The 16,165-nt window shown below is 41.2% G+C and overlaps 1 protein-coding gene across 2 annotated transcripts in view; it reads left to right on the top strand.

Moving 5' to 3' along the window:
• vps50 (VPS50 EARP/GARPII complex subunit) overlaps nucleotides 1-16,165 on the top strand; it is a 101,921-nt gene that overhangs the window by 3,693 nt on the left and 82,063 nt on the right. For both annotated transcript variants that reach the window (XM_070846593.1, XM_070846594.1), the window contains exons 3-5: nucleotides 4,556-4,678; nucleotides 5,616-5,687; nucleotides 11,592-11,645. In XM_070846593.1, coding sequence (XP_070702694.1) covers nucleotides 4,556-4,678; nucleotides 5,616-5,687; nucleotides 11,592-11,645 — 249 coding nt within the window. The remainder of the gene's footprint in view (nucleotides 1-4,555; nucleotides 4,679-5,615; nucleotides 5,688-11,591; nucleotides 11,646-16,165) is intronic.

Below are 16,165 nucleotides of genomic sequence, written 5' to 3' on the forward strand. Positions count from 1 at the left end.
TTGATTTATTTCAAGCCCTTGTATGCACGTACAAGTGAACCTAACCCCCTCTACAAATCTCCATGTAAATCTGGACACTGAGCCAAGGGTCTAATTTACTAAACGTTTGACCTTAGTCAACTTCATTGTGACAGAAGAGGTGGACAGCGTTGAACCTCTTGGGAATGATAGAAGTTTGTGGCTTTTCATGTCAAACAAAAGCTCATTTGCACCCAAACCTTAAACTAAACCACAACCTTGGCAGAGTAAGATTCTTTTTTCTTTTTTTAATTTAGCTGACTCCAAATGGCTCCAAGCTATTTCAGATCACTCTGATGGTTTTTTTCCCTTTTGTTTGTCTCTCTGGGTTCCCGAGATGGTGTGAGCTACTTTGTGGGTTCACACTAGAAACAAACAAACAAACCATTTTTTTTTTTTTTACCCTTTTCCAATCCTTTTTGTTCAAAGCTGTTGTCCCTCTGCTAGTCACATTTAAGGGTTTTTGTTTTTTTAGTTGGTGTGGTGCTTTGTATCTCTCTCCGGAGGCTCTGATAGTTACCATCACTACAGTCTCATACTGTGTGGTAAAGCAGCGCTTTAATCGAAATTCTAAATATAAGAGACGTTATACTGACTTTCAGTGAACTATATATAAACTGAGGCACAGGATACTCGATACTTTCAAACTGACACAGTGATGCAGCCACAAAAATGCTCTCTTGAGCATCATATAAGCAGAGCTGAAGCAATTAGTCGATTTATTGAGTAGCTTCAGTCATTTTTCACACAAAGGCCAAACATTTGCTTATTCCAGCTGCTGAAACATGAGGATTTACTGCTTTACTCTGTTAACATTATACTGACAATTTAATATCTCCAGGTTTTGTGCTTTTGGCCAGACAAAGCAAGTTATTTCAAGTTGTCACCTTTGGCTCTGATGGGGATGTCTTCACTAATTTCTGACATTTTTTCTAAACAATGAATCAATGAATTGATAATGAAAATAGTTGTTGGGTGCAGCTCTAAATCTAAGGGTGTCTGGAATAAGTTGTTACACCCTATCTATGTGATGCTGAAAAGTGTTTTATTTAACTTTCACGCAGTTGAGGGACATGTTGAATGTTTTGCCTGGAAACTTCAGTGTCCTCAGGGCAAACAGCAGCTGTCTTAAAACCCTGCTGAGAGAGCTCGATGTACAAGCAGTTACCATTTCCCACCAGCAGGGACCACTCTCAGTATGCTCATTACTCACAGTTTTTATCTTATCTGAATGAAAGGAGTCTGTTCACACAGAAAGCATCATGCATACAGGCGGAGTGCATTATGTTCTGAAGTTTTGAGACAAATATGGCTCTCCAGTACCTCCAGTCTGCAATATGTCTTTTTCTGAAGATAAGGGACTGGGGCTAAAGTTGCGAGGAGGGCACACTTGATAACCCTTCATTAGTTCACGTGGGCTATCTTGAGGGGCAACACAGCTCACTTTGACAGGTCACATGTGTTATGGCCTTAAGGGACCCAATCAGGTTTGTTTCTGAGATAAGCTATTGCCTCATTATGCTTCCAAGAGTGTGACTATACACTATAGTACAACAACTGCATCCCATGTTTTTGGCTCAGTGATAGACAACGGGGAATAATCACATACTTCCAAGTGAAAATTCGCTTGTATTAGCTGTTAGCAGTGTTGCAGCATGGGTATTGCTGCTGGCTCTGATTGTGTCCTAATGTCCCAGAAGGCAACTCTGTTAAACCCTTGTTTAGGAGCAGATGAGGATATAAACCCAGTTTGCCTCGCATAAATATTCAACACTGATTACAATAAGGAGGATTTGATTTGTTCATCTAATGAATGATCCATAGTGGAAATAATTGGCCCTCTTCTCGGCCTCCTCATCGCACCGTCTTTACCTCCTAATGTCTCGCAGGATTTTCCATGAACCTACCACTGTTTATTCAGGCTTCTGTTTTACCCGGGCCCCCGTTGTTGCACCTTTCTTTTCTGAGCTTGATTTTCCACATTCAATTAGCACTCCAGACTACCCACTTTGATTTCCTGATAGGGCTTGTTAAACGCACCACACTTTAGATGCAAATAGATTTCTAATTTCCGCAACAAGAAGAGAATTTCATTAATTTGCGGGATAAAGGGTGGTTTGTTTGTTCGTATTCCTTGAACGTGAAATTTGAAAGCCTCACAGCGGCTGATGTTGGGTATTCACACGTGGGGCACTGGGGTGTTTGTTTTGTGCCTACGCTGCCGTTGGGAAGGAAGGGAATTATTTAACCCGAGTAGCCTCTCGGTGAGTCATTCATTTAAAGATGTTTAGAGGTTTTCCTGTCACTGCAGGTGGGAGACTGAGGCAGAGAGAGGGAAACGAGAAAGACAGTGGGCACACAGGGGACGTGAATTGCTCTAACCAAACTGGAGTGGCTACTCAAGAGAGACACATCATTGCCTTTTGTTTCGCTCATTCCTTTGTCTTTTATCTTTCTGCTCAAACTTTTGCTACCAATGAGTCATCCACCTCTACTCCCCCTCCCCCTTTTGCTTTTACTCTCATTTGAGCTGATTTCCCACCCACCCTTTTGACAGCAGAGCGTGATCTCCTACCTCTACCCCTCCTTTCCAATCTCACGTACTCACCCACACATTTCCCCCAGAGCCCCTACTCACTCCTTTACCTGATTCAAGCATGGCAACACGGGCGCTTGCCTGAAGGTCTGTGCATTGCAGACATCCACAAACACAGACAAACAGGCACGACACACGCACACATTTTAATTATTTATTTGCATCCACCCAATTGCCATGTATAACACATGGCATATAAAAGGGATTGTGTAATTGAATGAAATGAGGCTATATATTTGATCATCTAAAGTTATTCCCAATGGTGGCGCTTCATATATATGCCACTCAACAGCACACACACTCACCTTCAGAAGCAGACTCCGTTACATGGGTGGCACACTTCATCGCCTTGCTGCACGCTTCTTGCTGATAGTACCTGGGAAAATATTTGTGGTTAGGCAGGTGTGTAACAAGGTTTTCTCGATCAGTGTCTGCTATCTGACGAAGTCTATATGAGGTGATGTGCGCAGATTGTATATGGAGATTTATATACTTTTATTTAATGGAGTATGGATGCATAAAGGGGGCATATAGGTTGCATTAATCCCATGATTCCACATCCATCCTGGTTCACGTCCTCCCCAAGCTTGTGGTCTATTTTTAGTGCCATTATACCTTAATATGCTGATGCCGCAATGTATTGATCCCACACACATGAGTCTCAGCATTATCCTGAATAAAAGATTTCCACTCAGGGCATAAAGTGAAGCCACTCAGCACGAGATGTTTTCTTTATATGAGATGTAATATTGGGATGAAATGTAACATTTGCCTATATTTAGGATCTAGCTTTTGTCCAGGCTGAAATAACTGTTGGATGAATTGCAGTATTTACTTTCTCATCAGTCTCATCTGTCCTCTCCGTTCAGTGCTAATTAGCAAATGTTAGCACGCTTACATGCTCAGCTGAGATAATAAACACTCTGCTCGCTGCATCTCAGCATGTTTGCATTGTGAGCGTGTTAGCTTGCTGTAAGTAAGACTCTTCTTAGTTGCAGATATAGAGTCACAGCAGTCATTTTTGCATTTATAAAATATGATGCATCTCATTGTTTGTATTTATGAAGACACTATATAGAGCAGCAAAAGTTTCATACTCAAAGAAAATGGTGGAGAGTTAATACAGTGGACTTATGCAGTAAATAGGGAGTGATTTTGGACACAGCCATGGTCTTGTTCTAGTTTAATTTATTGTTCAGTAACTTTTGTGTGTTGTATACTGCAAACACAGTCATCTCACCACTTTGTTATTGACCTGTGATTACATCTTGGCTCATTAGGAATGTGGGTTTAAAACCCTTCATCTAAAAGACCCACTGCAGCAATAAGCCTCGGCAGATGCACGGCATGTTAATCAATAAGGCTCTGATGTTTCTCAGAGATGCTCTGAAGGGGAATCTCTGTGGTATTTTTCGGTCATTCCTTTCTTCTCGTCGTTCCTCACAAGGCTGCCCGCCGTCTCCCATGACAGCTTTCCAACGAAACAAGCTGCAATCTTCTCCCAGACTCCCTGGTTAATGTTTTCTCACTTCTTTTCCTCACTTTTTCCCCTCTACACACCTTCTCTTTCCCTCTCCTTGCCTTTTGTTCTCTGTCATTTTACCCTCTCCTATTCTGACTTTGTCCTAACCCTTGCCCAAGTCCGTAAACTCCTATTGTCCCTGTAATCTCACCTCTCCTCCTCCTCCTTTTATTACTCTTCCTCCTGGCATCATATATTACCCCATTTCTCTGTTTTGATCTGTATTTCTTGACATTTATATTAGAGATTTTGTTTATTGTTTTCATTACTTGGGGAATGATGTAATTTGCCGTTTTGGACCTTTTCTGTTTGTGTGCCAGTGTGTCTGGAACTTTCTGAAGTGTTTACTCCAAGGATGTGTTTTAACTCCCTCTCTCTTTGTCGCCGTCTGCCTCACTGTCCGTGTTGCCCTCTTTCAGGAAGAGTTGCGGGAGCTGAGGGAGCAGCCCATCGACCCCCAGGCAGAGCAGGAGATCATCGACAGCATAGAGGAGGTCTACTTCTCTAACGACTCCTTCGACATGGTGCAGCACGAGCTGGAGGTCAGATACTCTCAGTCTGAATGACTGAATGAGCACCACTCTCTCGTAAAATGATAACAAGAGGCCCGCATTCCACGTCCCCACGCTCCCTCCATAAAATACTACTTCCATCAAACCCACCACATTTCAGTAATTCTGATAACAACGATATTGCATTTATAATGTGACTAAATATGGTTCCCTGTGCTTTGAACCTCGGTTGACTGGCAGAATTAAAGCTCTTTCTCACCTGAGCTGCTGTCTCTTACACTTCTGCCGAGCTGCATGCGCACCGCTGGCATCCAGATTGATGGATTGCATCCGCTCAACAGAGGAAGGGTGTGAAATCTCATTAGATTTATCTTGGTATTGCTACACCATCTGAAATGAGACTCTCAATCAAGGGGAAAGTAATTACCTATCAACCTCTGGGCCACAGATTTGTAATATCTTCTTTCCCTAGCAGCGTGTGTTTATTGTTTACCAAAAAATGTCTTCCACCTTCTTGACTAATCTGTCTTATGATCTGGCAAAGTGTGTTTATTGAGCAAATTGTTTTGGTCTTTTTGAATGGAAGAAGAGCTGCAGCTATCTCCAGTCACACCAGTTAAACCAACTTACGCTCTTTGAAATGCTTAGTGAGATATGTTTGAAAAATGAAGATACTCAGACTTCGGCATGAAGATTAGCTCTCTCAAGATAAGTGAAATCCCCGCTATGGCCCTGTGCACCACAACTTGGATATTGGCATAGTTCTACTTTGAGTATTTTTCTGTGTGACACACACGTAGCAGTCACTTTTACTACACTGAACGGTATACATGTTTGGAAGAAACTGCACAGAAGTAAGAGGGGCTTACAGACTGTGTTTGCGGATGTGTCTGCACAAGTCTCCGGTTCGTCCACCTGCGTAGGAGGATGTATTGTAAACAATGAATGTTTATATTTCCGTTTTTAGAAACTCCCGCCTGAGCTGAACCTGCAGGAGCTGGAGGACTACAGAGACAAGCTGAAGAGACAACAGGCAGCAGTGAGTATCTCTCTCTGGCTCTCTGTCTGCATCGTTCCACAAAAAAAATCCAAACTCAAGGCCCACATGCTATCTTTTTTGCAGGACTTTCACCTGTATTGCATGGTCCTCATTTTCATCGAGTGTGCTCACTTGACATGGAGATGGATGTGTTGACATGTGAGCTCTGTAGTTTATAAATATTGATTTCGGTCTGTCTTTGCAGCTACTCCACTATAGATATGAATGATTTGTGAGAGTTGTAGAAATTGTTTAACCTCGCAAGACAACAATACTGCTAAAGCATCAGTTATGTATGAACTGGAGAGTATTTCTTCTTTGAAAGAAGGGCAAAGAACATTACCTCTCACGACTGGCTTCAGCAAGACTTTTAGCTAAGTTACATTGATCCGATTGATTCAAATTAGCCAGTGACAGGCCTGTGATGGACAGATGGCTCATCCAATCACCTGCCAAGTTTTTTTTTTTTTTTTTAAACGTGCCTGCACCTTCACAAACAGTTCCTGCGGACAACTTCCCAGATGGTTCTGTGAAACAAACCATCTGGCGAATCAGGTTAGAAATTGTTTGTAGTGTTCATAAGGTGCAGCACTTTATTAAAAGGGAAAACAACAGCGACAGGCCCTTTCAAGAACCAGATGTGCATCAGTGACAAACTCAGGTCACTCTGATCTTTATAGTTACTAATTTTGAAATCATTTTAGTGTCAGCAGTGTGATCACAAAGAAAGATGAAAACTTGAGAGTTTTAAGTTTATTCTTGACCGTGGAATCAGCAGTTGACCAAACGATGTCACCTAAAGTTCCCTTTTCGTAGCTTGTCTGGAAAATGCAAGTAATGAATAGTGCTTAAAACCTAATACGCTGGCTTGTACCGCACACAGAGATTATGAAGCACTAATATATCTGAAAAATGCCACCACAACCACCACCACCTGCACCCAATAGCCGTTGTTTGTGCTCTCTGCCTTATCTCTGATGGCAGACTCTTGTGACGTCAGTGACTGTGCTTTCCTCGTGTGACCACACCGGGACCATTTCCATTGTAGCAGTCATTCTGGGGTCAGTCAGGTGCTCGCAGTTTTAGACTGGAGAGCTGGCCTGTCAACAAAGTCTATTTATAAAATCCCGTGGGAGAGAGAGCCGCCAGTCCCCACAGTCCGGTGCAGATTTCGCCCACTTACTCTCTTTCACGACAAGCTTCTGTACTTTCGCACACCTGTTTGTCTCCTCTGCTCCATCAGCTCTACTTCTGCCCCCCCCCCACCTATTCCCTACACTCCTCCTCTCATCCCTCTTATCCATTTTTGGCAGTTGCCCCACAGAGGTGTTTGTTTATTTGAGAGGATGCTCCAGACTGTGTGGCCTGTGGCATGGTGAGACCTACATGTTAATGAAGCCTAAGAGTACACAAATATCCTCTCAACACATACTGTCTCTCTCTGTCTGGATGCGAGCCTTCAGGCACCTCATTGGAAAAGCCATCGTAATTCCAGCATGCTGTCAGGCAGAACATTTGCAGTTATGTCTCTCAGAAAGCTCATCAATGCAAACCTGCAATTTTGAGTTTATATGAGCAAACCCTCTACCTGTCCACCTCAATGCCCCGAGGCTGTACAACATCTTTGGTGTATACCTCATTTTATTCTCCTTTTGGGTCAAACGTTTTCTGGTCTTTTTTTCTCCCAATCATCATTTTGTCTCCAAAGTTATGGAAACACCAATCCTTCACAACTGCAGTTGTACATATTCAGCTCCACAGGTCTGTTAGAAAGAGACCGTATAGCATTACATACACATACTGTAGTTTATAGTATAAACATATAGATTACACATGCAGTGGTTGTAAGTTTATGCACATATACATACTTTAGATGGATGACCAAAAACCTAAAATCAAAACAAAATGAACATTCACAAAAATATACTTTTTATGCGTTCCACTTTCTCTCACCAAATCTCCCTATTCCATCAATCTCAGTTGTCAACATTTCAGTCAGACATTGTCAGAATATTTATTAGGAGATTGTAATTGACGTTTATGAAAAACATCTTTCTTTTATTCTGCAGTTAATGCATATATTTGCTGGTCGCTGTGTAAGGCAAAACAACACTGCTGTGTGATTGATTTATTTTATGCATTGCAAATGAGATGCGAGAGAAAAATTGAAGTCAGAATTGATTGAAACATACTGTGAAGCCACATGTGGATGATTGTTTACATGTTGTGGTTCACTAGTGCTGATGCCCTGCCGGCATTGATGGAACGACCATCTCTGCAGTTGGCCAGTTTTTGTGTGTGCATCCATACTGGCTGACCTGCTCTCACAAACACGCACACGTCTAGATGCACACCCTCGAGCATAGGCATGCAGTCATCAGTGTGTGAAATGGAGGGTATCCCCCTGAAGAAGTGATAATAGTGTTATGGAGCTATCTTCCTGGCAGATGACGTTGAAGGTGTCTGCGCCTGTGTGTGTGACTAGCGTGGCCGTGAGAAGAGATGAGATGAAAGTGAGAAAGATGTACTACAGTACCATGTGTACTGCATATACTCTTTTTCCCAATTTTTCTTTACTCCTGCTGTGAGGAAGTGTGTATGAAGTAGTGTGTTGACACATATTGACATAAATATCCTCACTCTTTCCCCTTTTTTCCCCTCCCCTCTCCTGAGTCACGTAGAGTAGGGTAGAATTGACTTCCTGTGGGTTTGGAGAACAGAACAACTGGCCAGTACCTCTGCCACCAGTATCCAAGCTTAATTTGCACCTCTGACACAAGTGGTGCAGAGGCTTGTCTCAGAGCCGATTGCTTTTTTGTGCAGCAAGACCTCTGCTGATAATGAAAAAAAAGTCAGGGTCCAGAGACACATTGGGTTGTGTGTTGTTGCCATAATTCACAGACAGCCTTAATTAATGTGGATGCACATGTTTGTGTTATACTTCTCAGGGCTATTTTTGACTATATCTGCCATCTTCTCCCTTACATGTAACTCTCCCAAAACCTGAATTACTATTACCCACAATGGTTATCCAAAAATGAATCAAAGCCTGATTCTAGTTTTAACCCAAAAGCTTAAACTCTAAAATGCCCTCTAAAGATTTGAGAGTCAAAAAATGGCAAAATACATGTACACAAGCAGAGTGCTTAATGCCTTTGTAAGGTCAACTCATGAACAGTATAACATTTTGCATTACAGCTCCCATCCACCTCAAAGTGACCTTCTTTATATGAATGCAGGCTGAAGAGTTGTCAGAGGAGGCGATGTTAATAGCTTGGATGAACATATTCAATTTTTAATGAAACTTGAAAGCTAGAGATGACTATCCCTCCTGCAGCAATAATGAATTCTCTCCCTTAGCTCAGTTTCTTAAAAGTTAGTAATGCTTATGCAACCTTAGCCTTAACCCTGCCTGGCTGCCAAATTTCTTCCTGTGTTTAAATCAGGCAGAAATGGTATCTTGCTGTGCAGAGGAACTTTCAGGTCGTGTGTGTGTGTGTGTGCGCGTGTGTGCGTGTGTGTGTGTGTGAGTGAAAATAGAGCATGAGAGATCGCATCACTGAGTGAAAAAGAGACAGCTTCAAAGCGCCCCAACACCCTATTTAGAAGTCTGTCAGTCTACATAAGAGACACCAAACCTTTTGAAAAAATTTTCCCAAATGTTTTCATCTGGCTGATTTTTCTTTTCTGTAATCAACAACAAAATGACCTCTCTTAACAAGTCAAGGAGATGTGCATTAGACCACTGTTTCAAAGTGAATGCGTGCTCTATCGCTGTGTGTTACCAGTGGAAACCCTCACTGTTGAGTTAACTCTGTCTCGGTCCTTGGCTCTCATAATCAGGAAGACTGACCTTCACTTTTACTTTGCTGCTGTACTTTTCACTGCTACCAGCCCTAATTAGTGCCAGCTAATTCAGCTTTAATTGCCTCATACGTCTCAGTAAACACTTGCCAGAAGTAAACACGTTCTCATTCAGACACATTTATTCTAAGCCTAACATATATATCTATGGTGTACAGCCTTCTTGCTAATGAGCAGTGTTGTCAATGCTTGTATTGGTTAGTTTTTCATGCTAATAGATGATGTGTGTGAGCTGCAGAGCGTAGTCTGCATGCGGCATTTGTCTTGTGACTTCCTTTATTTTTCCTCATTTGTTTCTCCCTCATGGCACATGACACATGTCTCAACTAAAACAAAAAAAAAATCCATTCATTGTCTTACTGTGTGTCTGAGTTGATGATTATTCACTGCCATTCACTAGTTCTGGACCACATTTACTCCCATCTACTTGCAACTCAGTTACTGCACAGTTAGCCTTTTGTGTACGTGAGGGTGAGTTGAGAGTTAATGACTTTGGCCTTTTGACTCAGGTAGGAGGGTTTGGTTACTCACTGCTGGGCTTCATTATGTGTTTAGACTCTTTCACACCTCATGAAAAGTTTAGTGTCAGGTGTTGTAGTCAGTCGTTTGCCAATAGGTGGCGCTGTGTCCTAATTTTGGGGCAGTTTTTTGAGTGGTTGAGGGTCTTTCTTGGGCTTCTTAAACTAATTTGTTTGTCTGTTTCTCCGTCAGTTCCATGTCCAGTTTCTTACACTTCTTCTGAATATTGCGTTTTTTTGTTTTTCTGGAGCCATCTTATTCATACATTTGAAAGTTAAAAAACAGACACTCAAACACTGTGAAACAAACAGCTTTAACTGAGCTGTATTCACCATCTGTTCAGGTCTCCAGTCGGCCACTGCGCATACCTAACACATGTTGAAATGTCATCCCTGTTCCAAGCCTGGTCTACTGCATACAAGCAGATAGAAACACCTCCTCTCTACTTTGAATAAACTCACTCCTACCGTTAAATGTCTACCTTAGAAAAAAGAAAGTGATGGCTCACTGAGAGTGTGACAAAGATATTTAGTTGGATACATCCACTGGATGAGTATTTGTTCAGCAAATTCATTTCCAGATTGTGTGTTTGTAGAAAGATTTGAAAGATTTCAGCTTCATTCATTTATGACTTAGATGTTGAAATGAATTGGTTTTCTTGTCATTGATGCAGCCTGTGGTGATGAGAACGTGCATTTTTAGGGAAAACCCCTTCCTGCGACAGTAGAGATCCTGTTTAAAGGGACTCTTCACCAAGTGCACACATCAAGATAAGAAAATACCCTAATGATGTCATCAGGGTTAATTCAGCTTGAGATTCAAAAGTACACATTTACAACGAAAGCCTGTGTTACAAACTGGGGCATGGCGTTTGAAAGATCTGCTTCTTAGCAGGCAGGGAAAGTTTAATGACTCTACTGAGTTGCCTTATGGGAAATGTAGGATACAACCCTTTTTTTGGTGCTTTTGGTACTCATTGACTTGTCAACTGATTAGTGTTGATTAGTGTTATTAGATAGATGTATAGATTTTTAAGATAAATAAATGTAAATGTCTAGATTTGGGGTTAAAACAGGAAAATGATCATCAACTCTACCGTGCCTGTGCAAATTTACAAAAATGTAATGTCTAAGGACAGAGATGGGGGGAAAAAAACAGTTAACATGCAATACACACAATTTCACCTTAGCTGTGAGTCAGATTTGTAAAAGTCAGAAAGTAGAGGAGAGAACATTAGAAAACAATAGGAACAGAGAGAACAGAAAGAATACTTCTCTGAAAGAAACAAGAGTAATGCTATTGAGAAAGACATTTAATGAAATGAAACTGAGAAAGGGGGACACTCTCTTTAGGCCTTGGCTATATGGCCCCTTAGAAACAGACAGTGATTGTTATTCTTGCTCCATCCACAATAGCAAGATTGCACTGCCTGTCTTTGCATGGTGACATTTGGGAAGAAAATCAAAATGTCTTTTCAGTCTTTTTTTCATATTCCACCTCTCTTTTTTTGTCTTTCTGTAGGTTTCTAAAAAGGTCGCTGATCTCATTCTGGAGAAACAGCCTGCTTATGTCAAGGTAAGCTTCCAGTGTCAACTCACTACCACTTTAAACAACCGGTTCTGCCTTTTTTTGGCCCAGCCACTCGTCTTAAAAACACATTTCAGCTGCTGAAATTTAATTCGAAAACACATCAGTTATGTTTGCCATTTGATTCGTTTTTGAATGGCATCTTTTCTAAATGGATGAGAAAATTATGAGTGGACATCAGGTTGTTTTGATGCTGTCAGGGTGCAAGTGGATGTATTATTGTGTTGGCTGTCGACCACCACAACCAAGATACGATAGAATTTCTGTAACCATGGCAATAGGAAATTTGACTCCATCCATGGATATGGAAAAGGAGCAGTAATCTAGTTTTTGTTCAGAATGTCAGATTGTGAATTAAAAAAGTCCATAAAAGCCCTTCTTTGATCACCTAATAATGCTTCAATGAACAGAAATGAACAGTGTGTGTGACGATGTCTCCGAATCAACTAAGAAGATTCTATTCAGTCTGTTTTTGGTCAGGTCCAGTAAAGACGACAGAATACAGGAGACCACTTTTGGCATCATGACAAGTCAGTGATTCTTGAACGGATTTCATTCACTCGACTCATTTGACAGCAGTGAACCGATGTGATCTCATTCTGTTTAGAAAAGCACCTCGCAGGAACAGCCACATTCTTGATCCTTCAAACCTTTCAAACATGAGCTAAGAGTAGTTTGAACCCACTGCCACATAGAAAGGAAGAGAACTTGCTCTATTTAGAGGTTTAACAATCTTGGGCATCAATGTTTGTTAATAAGTGAAATGCTATACAGACACTGACACAGCAGCTGAAGCCAGCCCCATTATCTTTCCATGTTAGATAACTGGGTAAACAGGTCTGTGCACGTTGTATGTGATTTTTCACTACATCAAGTGGGTTTCAAAGATAAAACCATTTTGGCAGGAGATCAAAGATCTTGTGCTAAAATATGTATACGTATAAAGGGTTGCTCTTTTAATTTATTTGATTTAGCACCCAAGCTTCACTGCTCCCATCAGATATATTACTATTGAAGTTTGGTAGAGTATGTCAAATTTATGTTTCGTCAGGGAAGCTTTGATCCCAGCAAGATGCAGCAGATGACTGACAACGTTAACACATTTTGGTACGTAGTGAAATTGCAGTGAGATTACCATCATTGTTAAGCCATCTGAAGGTCAGTCTATGAATAGCAAATTGATCATTATTTCTGTGACCCTCCCCGTGACTCCGCAGAGCTAAAATGACAGCAGGGCTTATTAGTAGACGTTGCCAGGGATTTCGGGGGCATTTCCATTGACCCATCTCAGTCCACGTTCACTTGGTCTTCAAATGCCCTGTGGAGTTCAGAGGGCTCTTCAGTTTCTACATCCACTGCATTAATGCCACAATGAGATGGAAGACAGTTTAACTACATCCTCTTCAAGCATGTAGAAAGACTCAAAAGACCACTTCTGACATATTTGGTGCTTGTCTCTTGATTTGTTTACTGCATATGGCCTGGCAAACATGCTTTATCCTGCCCTTCGACCGTGAAAGGCAGCTGAAAAATGGGGACATCTATGAGGCTCTTCTTACCGTTTGCTGCATGTACCTGCGTCTTTATGAGTTTTTCTTCCTACTATTTTCTCTGCCATTTTTCTCCCCCGAGTCATCTTATCTCCGCTGTGTGATATTTTGTCAAACATGTACACAGAAACACATTCTCCTGCAGAAACACACAGCCACAGGGCACAGTGCCACTTCTCCCTAGTGCTCGCGTGCCGTGTTTAACACATCGGTGGACACATAAATTGTGCAGACTGCCTCAGTGCTTGAAATGATGGCCCGCTAAGTGTCTGATGTGATTCATAGCAATGTTGGACCTTGTGTCTGATCAGTGTTGTTACTCTCGAGCAACCCATGGCATCTGCTTGCATTTGGAAAGGGTCAAAAGTGTGATCAAGCTTCTCACGTGGGAGATTTCACACTTGATTCATTTACAACTATTGATTACTAGAGTATATCTTTCAGGTGCTGACTTTTTGCGGCCCTTTTCTCTCATTTTAATACCTCAACATTATTTTCCATTAGTTCAAGATGTGATACAGTCAAACTGTTTGATCAGTAAAACAGATAATGGCACCTTTCAATCAGATAACTGCCAGTAACTGACTGTATGACTGTCTGACCCTTACACTTATAAAGAAAACAAGCATTGCCTTCTGGGAGTCCAGGTTGTAATGAATTTGCACCAGGTAGCCTTGACCAGGTCACTCAGTACCTTTGGAGAGGAACGGACTTGGACTTGTATTCAGTTATTTTCAACTGGAAACACTTATTCATCACAGTAACTGCCGGTGTGTTTGTTTGTGTTCCCCATTTACCCCCATTGAAAGAAAGTGGTGATCTTGGAGTTCATACCTGCCAGTTAGATGGGAGTCTTCAGGCTTCAGGACTTGGGTTGACAGGAAATAGGGTTTTTAATACGTGTAGAGATGTGCAGGCATGGACCCATGCCCTTTAGGTAGTTATCTGTGAATGTGAAGACATATACATACCGTTTGCAAAAAAAAAGTACATTTCAGATGTAAATCACTGCATTTGTGTGTTCTAAATGTCATTTAGCTTTGTTTTCTATCCACTGTAATACAGAAAAGTGACTAGGGCAGAAGGCATCATTAGAATGTGTGGGTATGGTGGGTTAACAGGGAGCCAGAGCATAGTCGATGTGCTGCAGGGTCGCAGGGAGGACCTTTTATGAATATATGAATAAAGAGCCCTTGTGAAAAAAACCCTTAGTGACTAAACATCTCCTCTTCTTTGACCTTCACTTCCCACATCAACGCTTGTGTTTGTGGAATTGAGAGTCCTTTTGTATCTAATTGTACTTAAGTAAGCTCAGCTTTCCTGCTTGTGTACAGTACAGTACTGTACGTACAGATCTACTGCCTACTTGCATTTGTTCAGCCTCTATTTACTTTATTTAAGCTTTATTCCACATGTCGTATTTTAAGTTTATCCCAGTCGTACATACCAGCTTTTTCACCTCTTTTCACCTCTATCTTCCCAAATCTGACTGACAAAATGTCAGAGCCCACCAGTTACTGTATTTGCCTTTACACAGGCTACAACTAATTGAGCCCTCTGTCTGTCAGGTTAACCACAGCATACAGACAGCCTCAGGCTACATACTGAGCACTCAGCATGTTGAGCACATATGTTTGTGTCCATCTGTGTGTGTGACTCTGTTTGAAGCTGCATGTGTGTATTTAAGCGGTATTTCCTGGTAGGATTGGTGCACAAATCTAACTGCATGTGTCTCTACATTACAGCATGGACTGAGTGTTTACACAACTGTGTGCAGTGCAGTACGTGTGTGTTGATAATAGGCGTCATAAGAAGGGGCAAAGAGTTCGAGTCAGACTGCATGTGTTTGCCTGGTGAAGTGAAATATCAGCTATTGTTTGACACGGGAAAGAAATGGCTCCGTCCTTGATCAGATTGCCCACGAGTGCCTGCGCTTCTTTTGTAACTACACAGACTATTATTGACTGTATAATTTAATCAAACCAACCAGTATTATGCATTGATATTCATTCCAATCACTGTTTCATTTTTTGGTGAGGAGTTTAATGTGAGAATCATCCCTATACCGCTCGATGCGCTCCACTTCGAGCCTTCTGATGAGTCTGGCTTTAGTAAATTTCAAACTATTACTAAGTCTAGACATAGTAGACGTTCACAGTTTAGCAGTGTGCATATTAAACACCAGTATGTAAATCAGGCTGCTGGATTCACTCTCTAGATTATTCCTCGGTTAGACCTGGTGAGTCAGCCCAGCCCCAGCTAGTTCCCACAATTGAGAGCTACTTAGTACAATTTCAAGGCCACCATGGCATTTTCATGTATTAATGCTCTGACCAGTGCTTACAAAGTTATTTAAGAAAGATTTCTGTGTTCTCAATATGTGAGGGATTCATGGATAATTGCTCTTTGACGTTTCAGTAGTATTTGATTTGCAAAAGCACCATTGCGCTCCATGTCCACATTTTCATGTTAAAAAAAACTACATTTTGATGTCAATCTTCATAATATTGGCTTTACTAATATCTGGCACTAACACCAACATGACATTAATGTGACATACATCACTTAATTTGACTTGGTAACAAACAATGGAATGCATTCCAAATAGACACCAAGTTGGATTTTTTTAGAATAATGCTATTATTTGTTTTCTTGCTATGAGTTTGGTAAAAACTTTGATACCACGCTCATACCTGTACACTAACTATGAAGCTACTGCCAGCAGGTGGTTTGCTTAGCTTCGCACAATGATCGGAAACACGGGAAAACAGCAAGTTGTTGATTGTGGTCACTGGTCAAAAAATAGTGCGTCACATAGGCTTAGATCACATAAAACCAAAACTTGCCACTTTTACACTTTGGTTTTTGTAAGGATTAAGGAAATGAGATATAATGTGCGAATTAGTGGACTTACAACATATTGTTAAACTTTCGGTAAGTAAATATATCTGTTTAGTG

The sequence above is a fragment of the Pempheris klunzingeri genome, chromosome 16 (genome assembly GCF_042242105.1).
Source record: "Pempheris klunzingeri isolate RE-2024b chromosome 16, fPemKlu1.hap1, whole genome shotgun sequence".
Lineage (NCBI taxonomy): Eukaryota > Metazoa > Chordata > Actinopteri > Acropomatiformes > Pempheridae > Pempheris > Pempheris klunzingeri.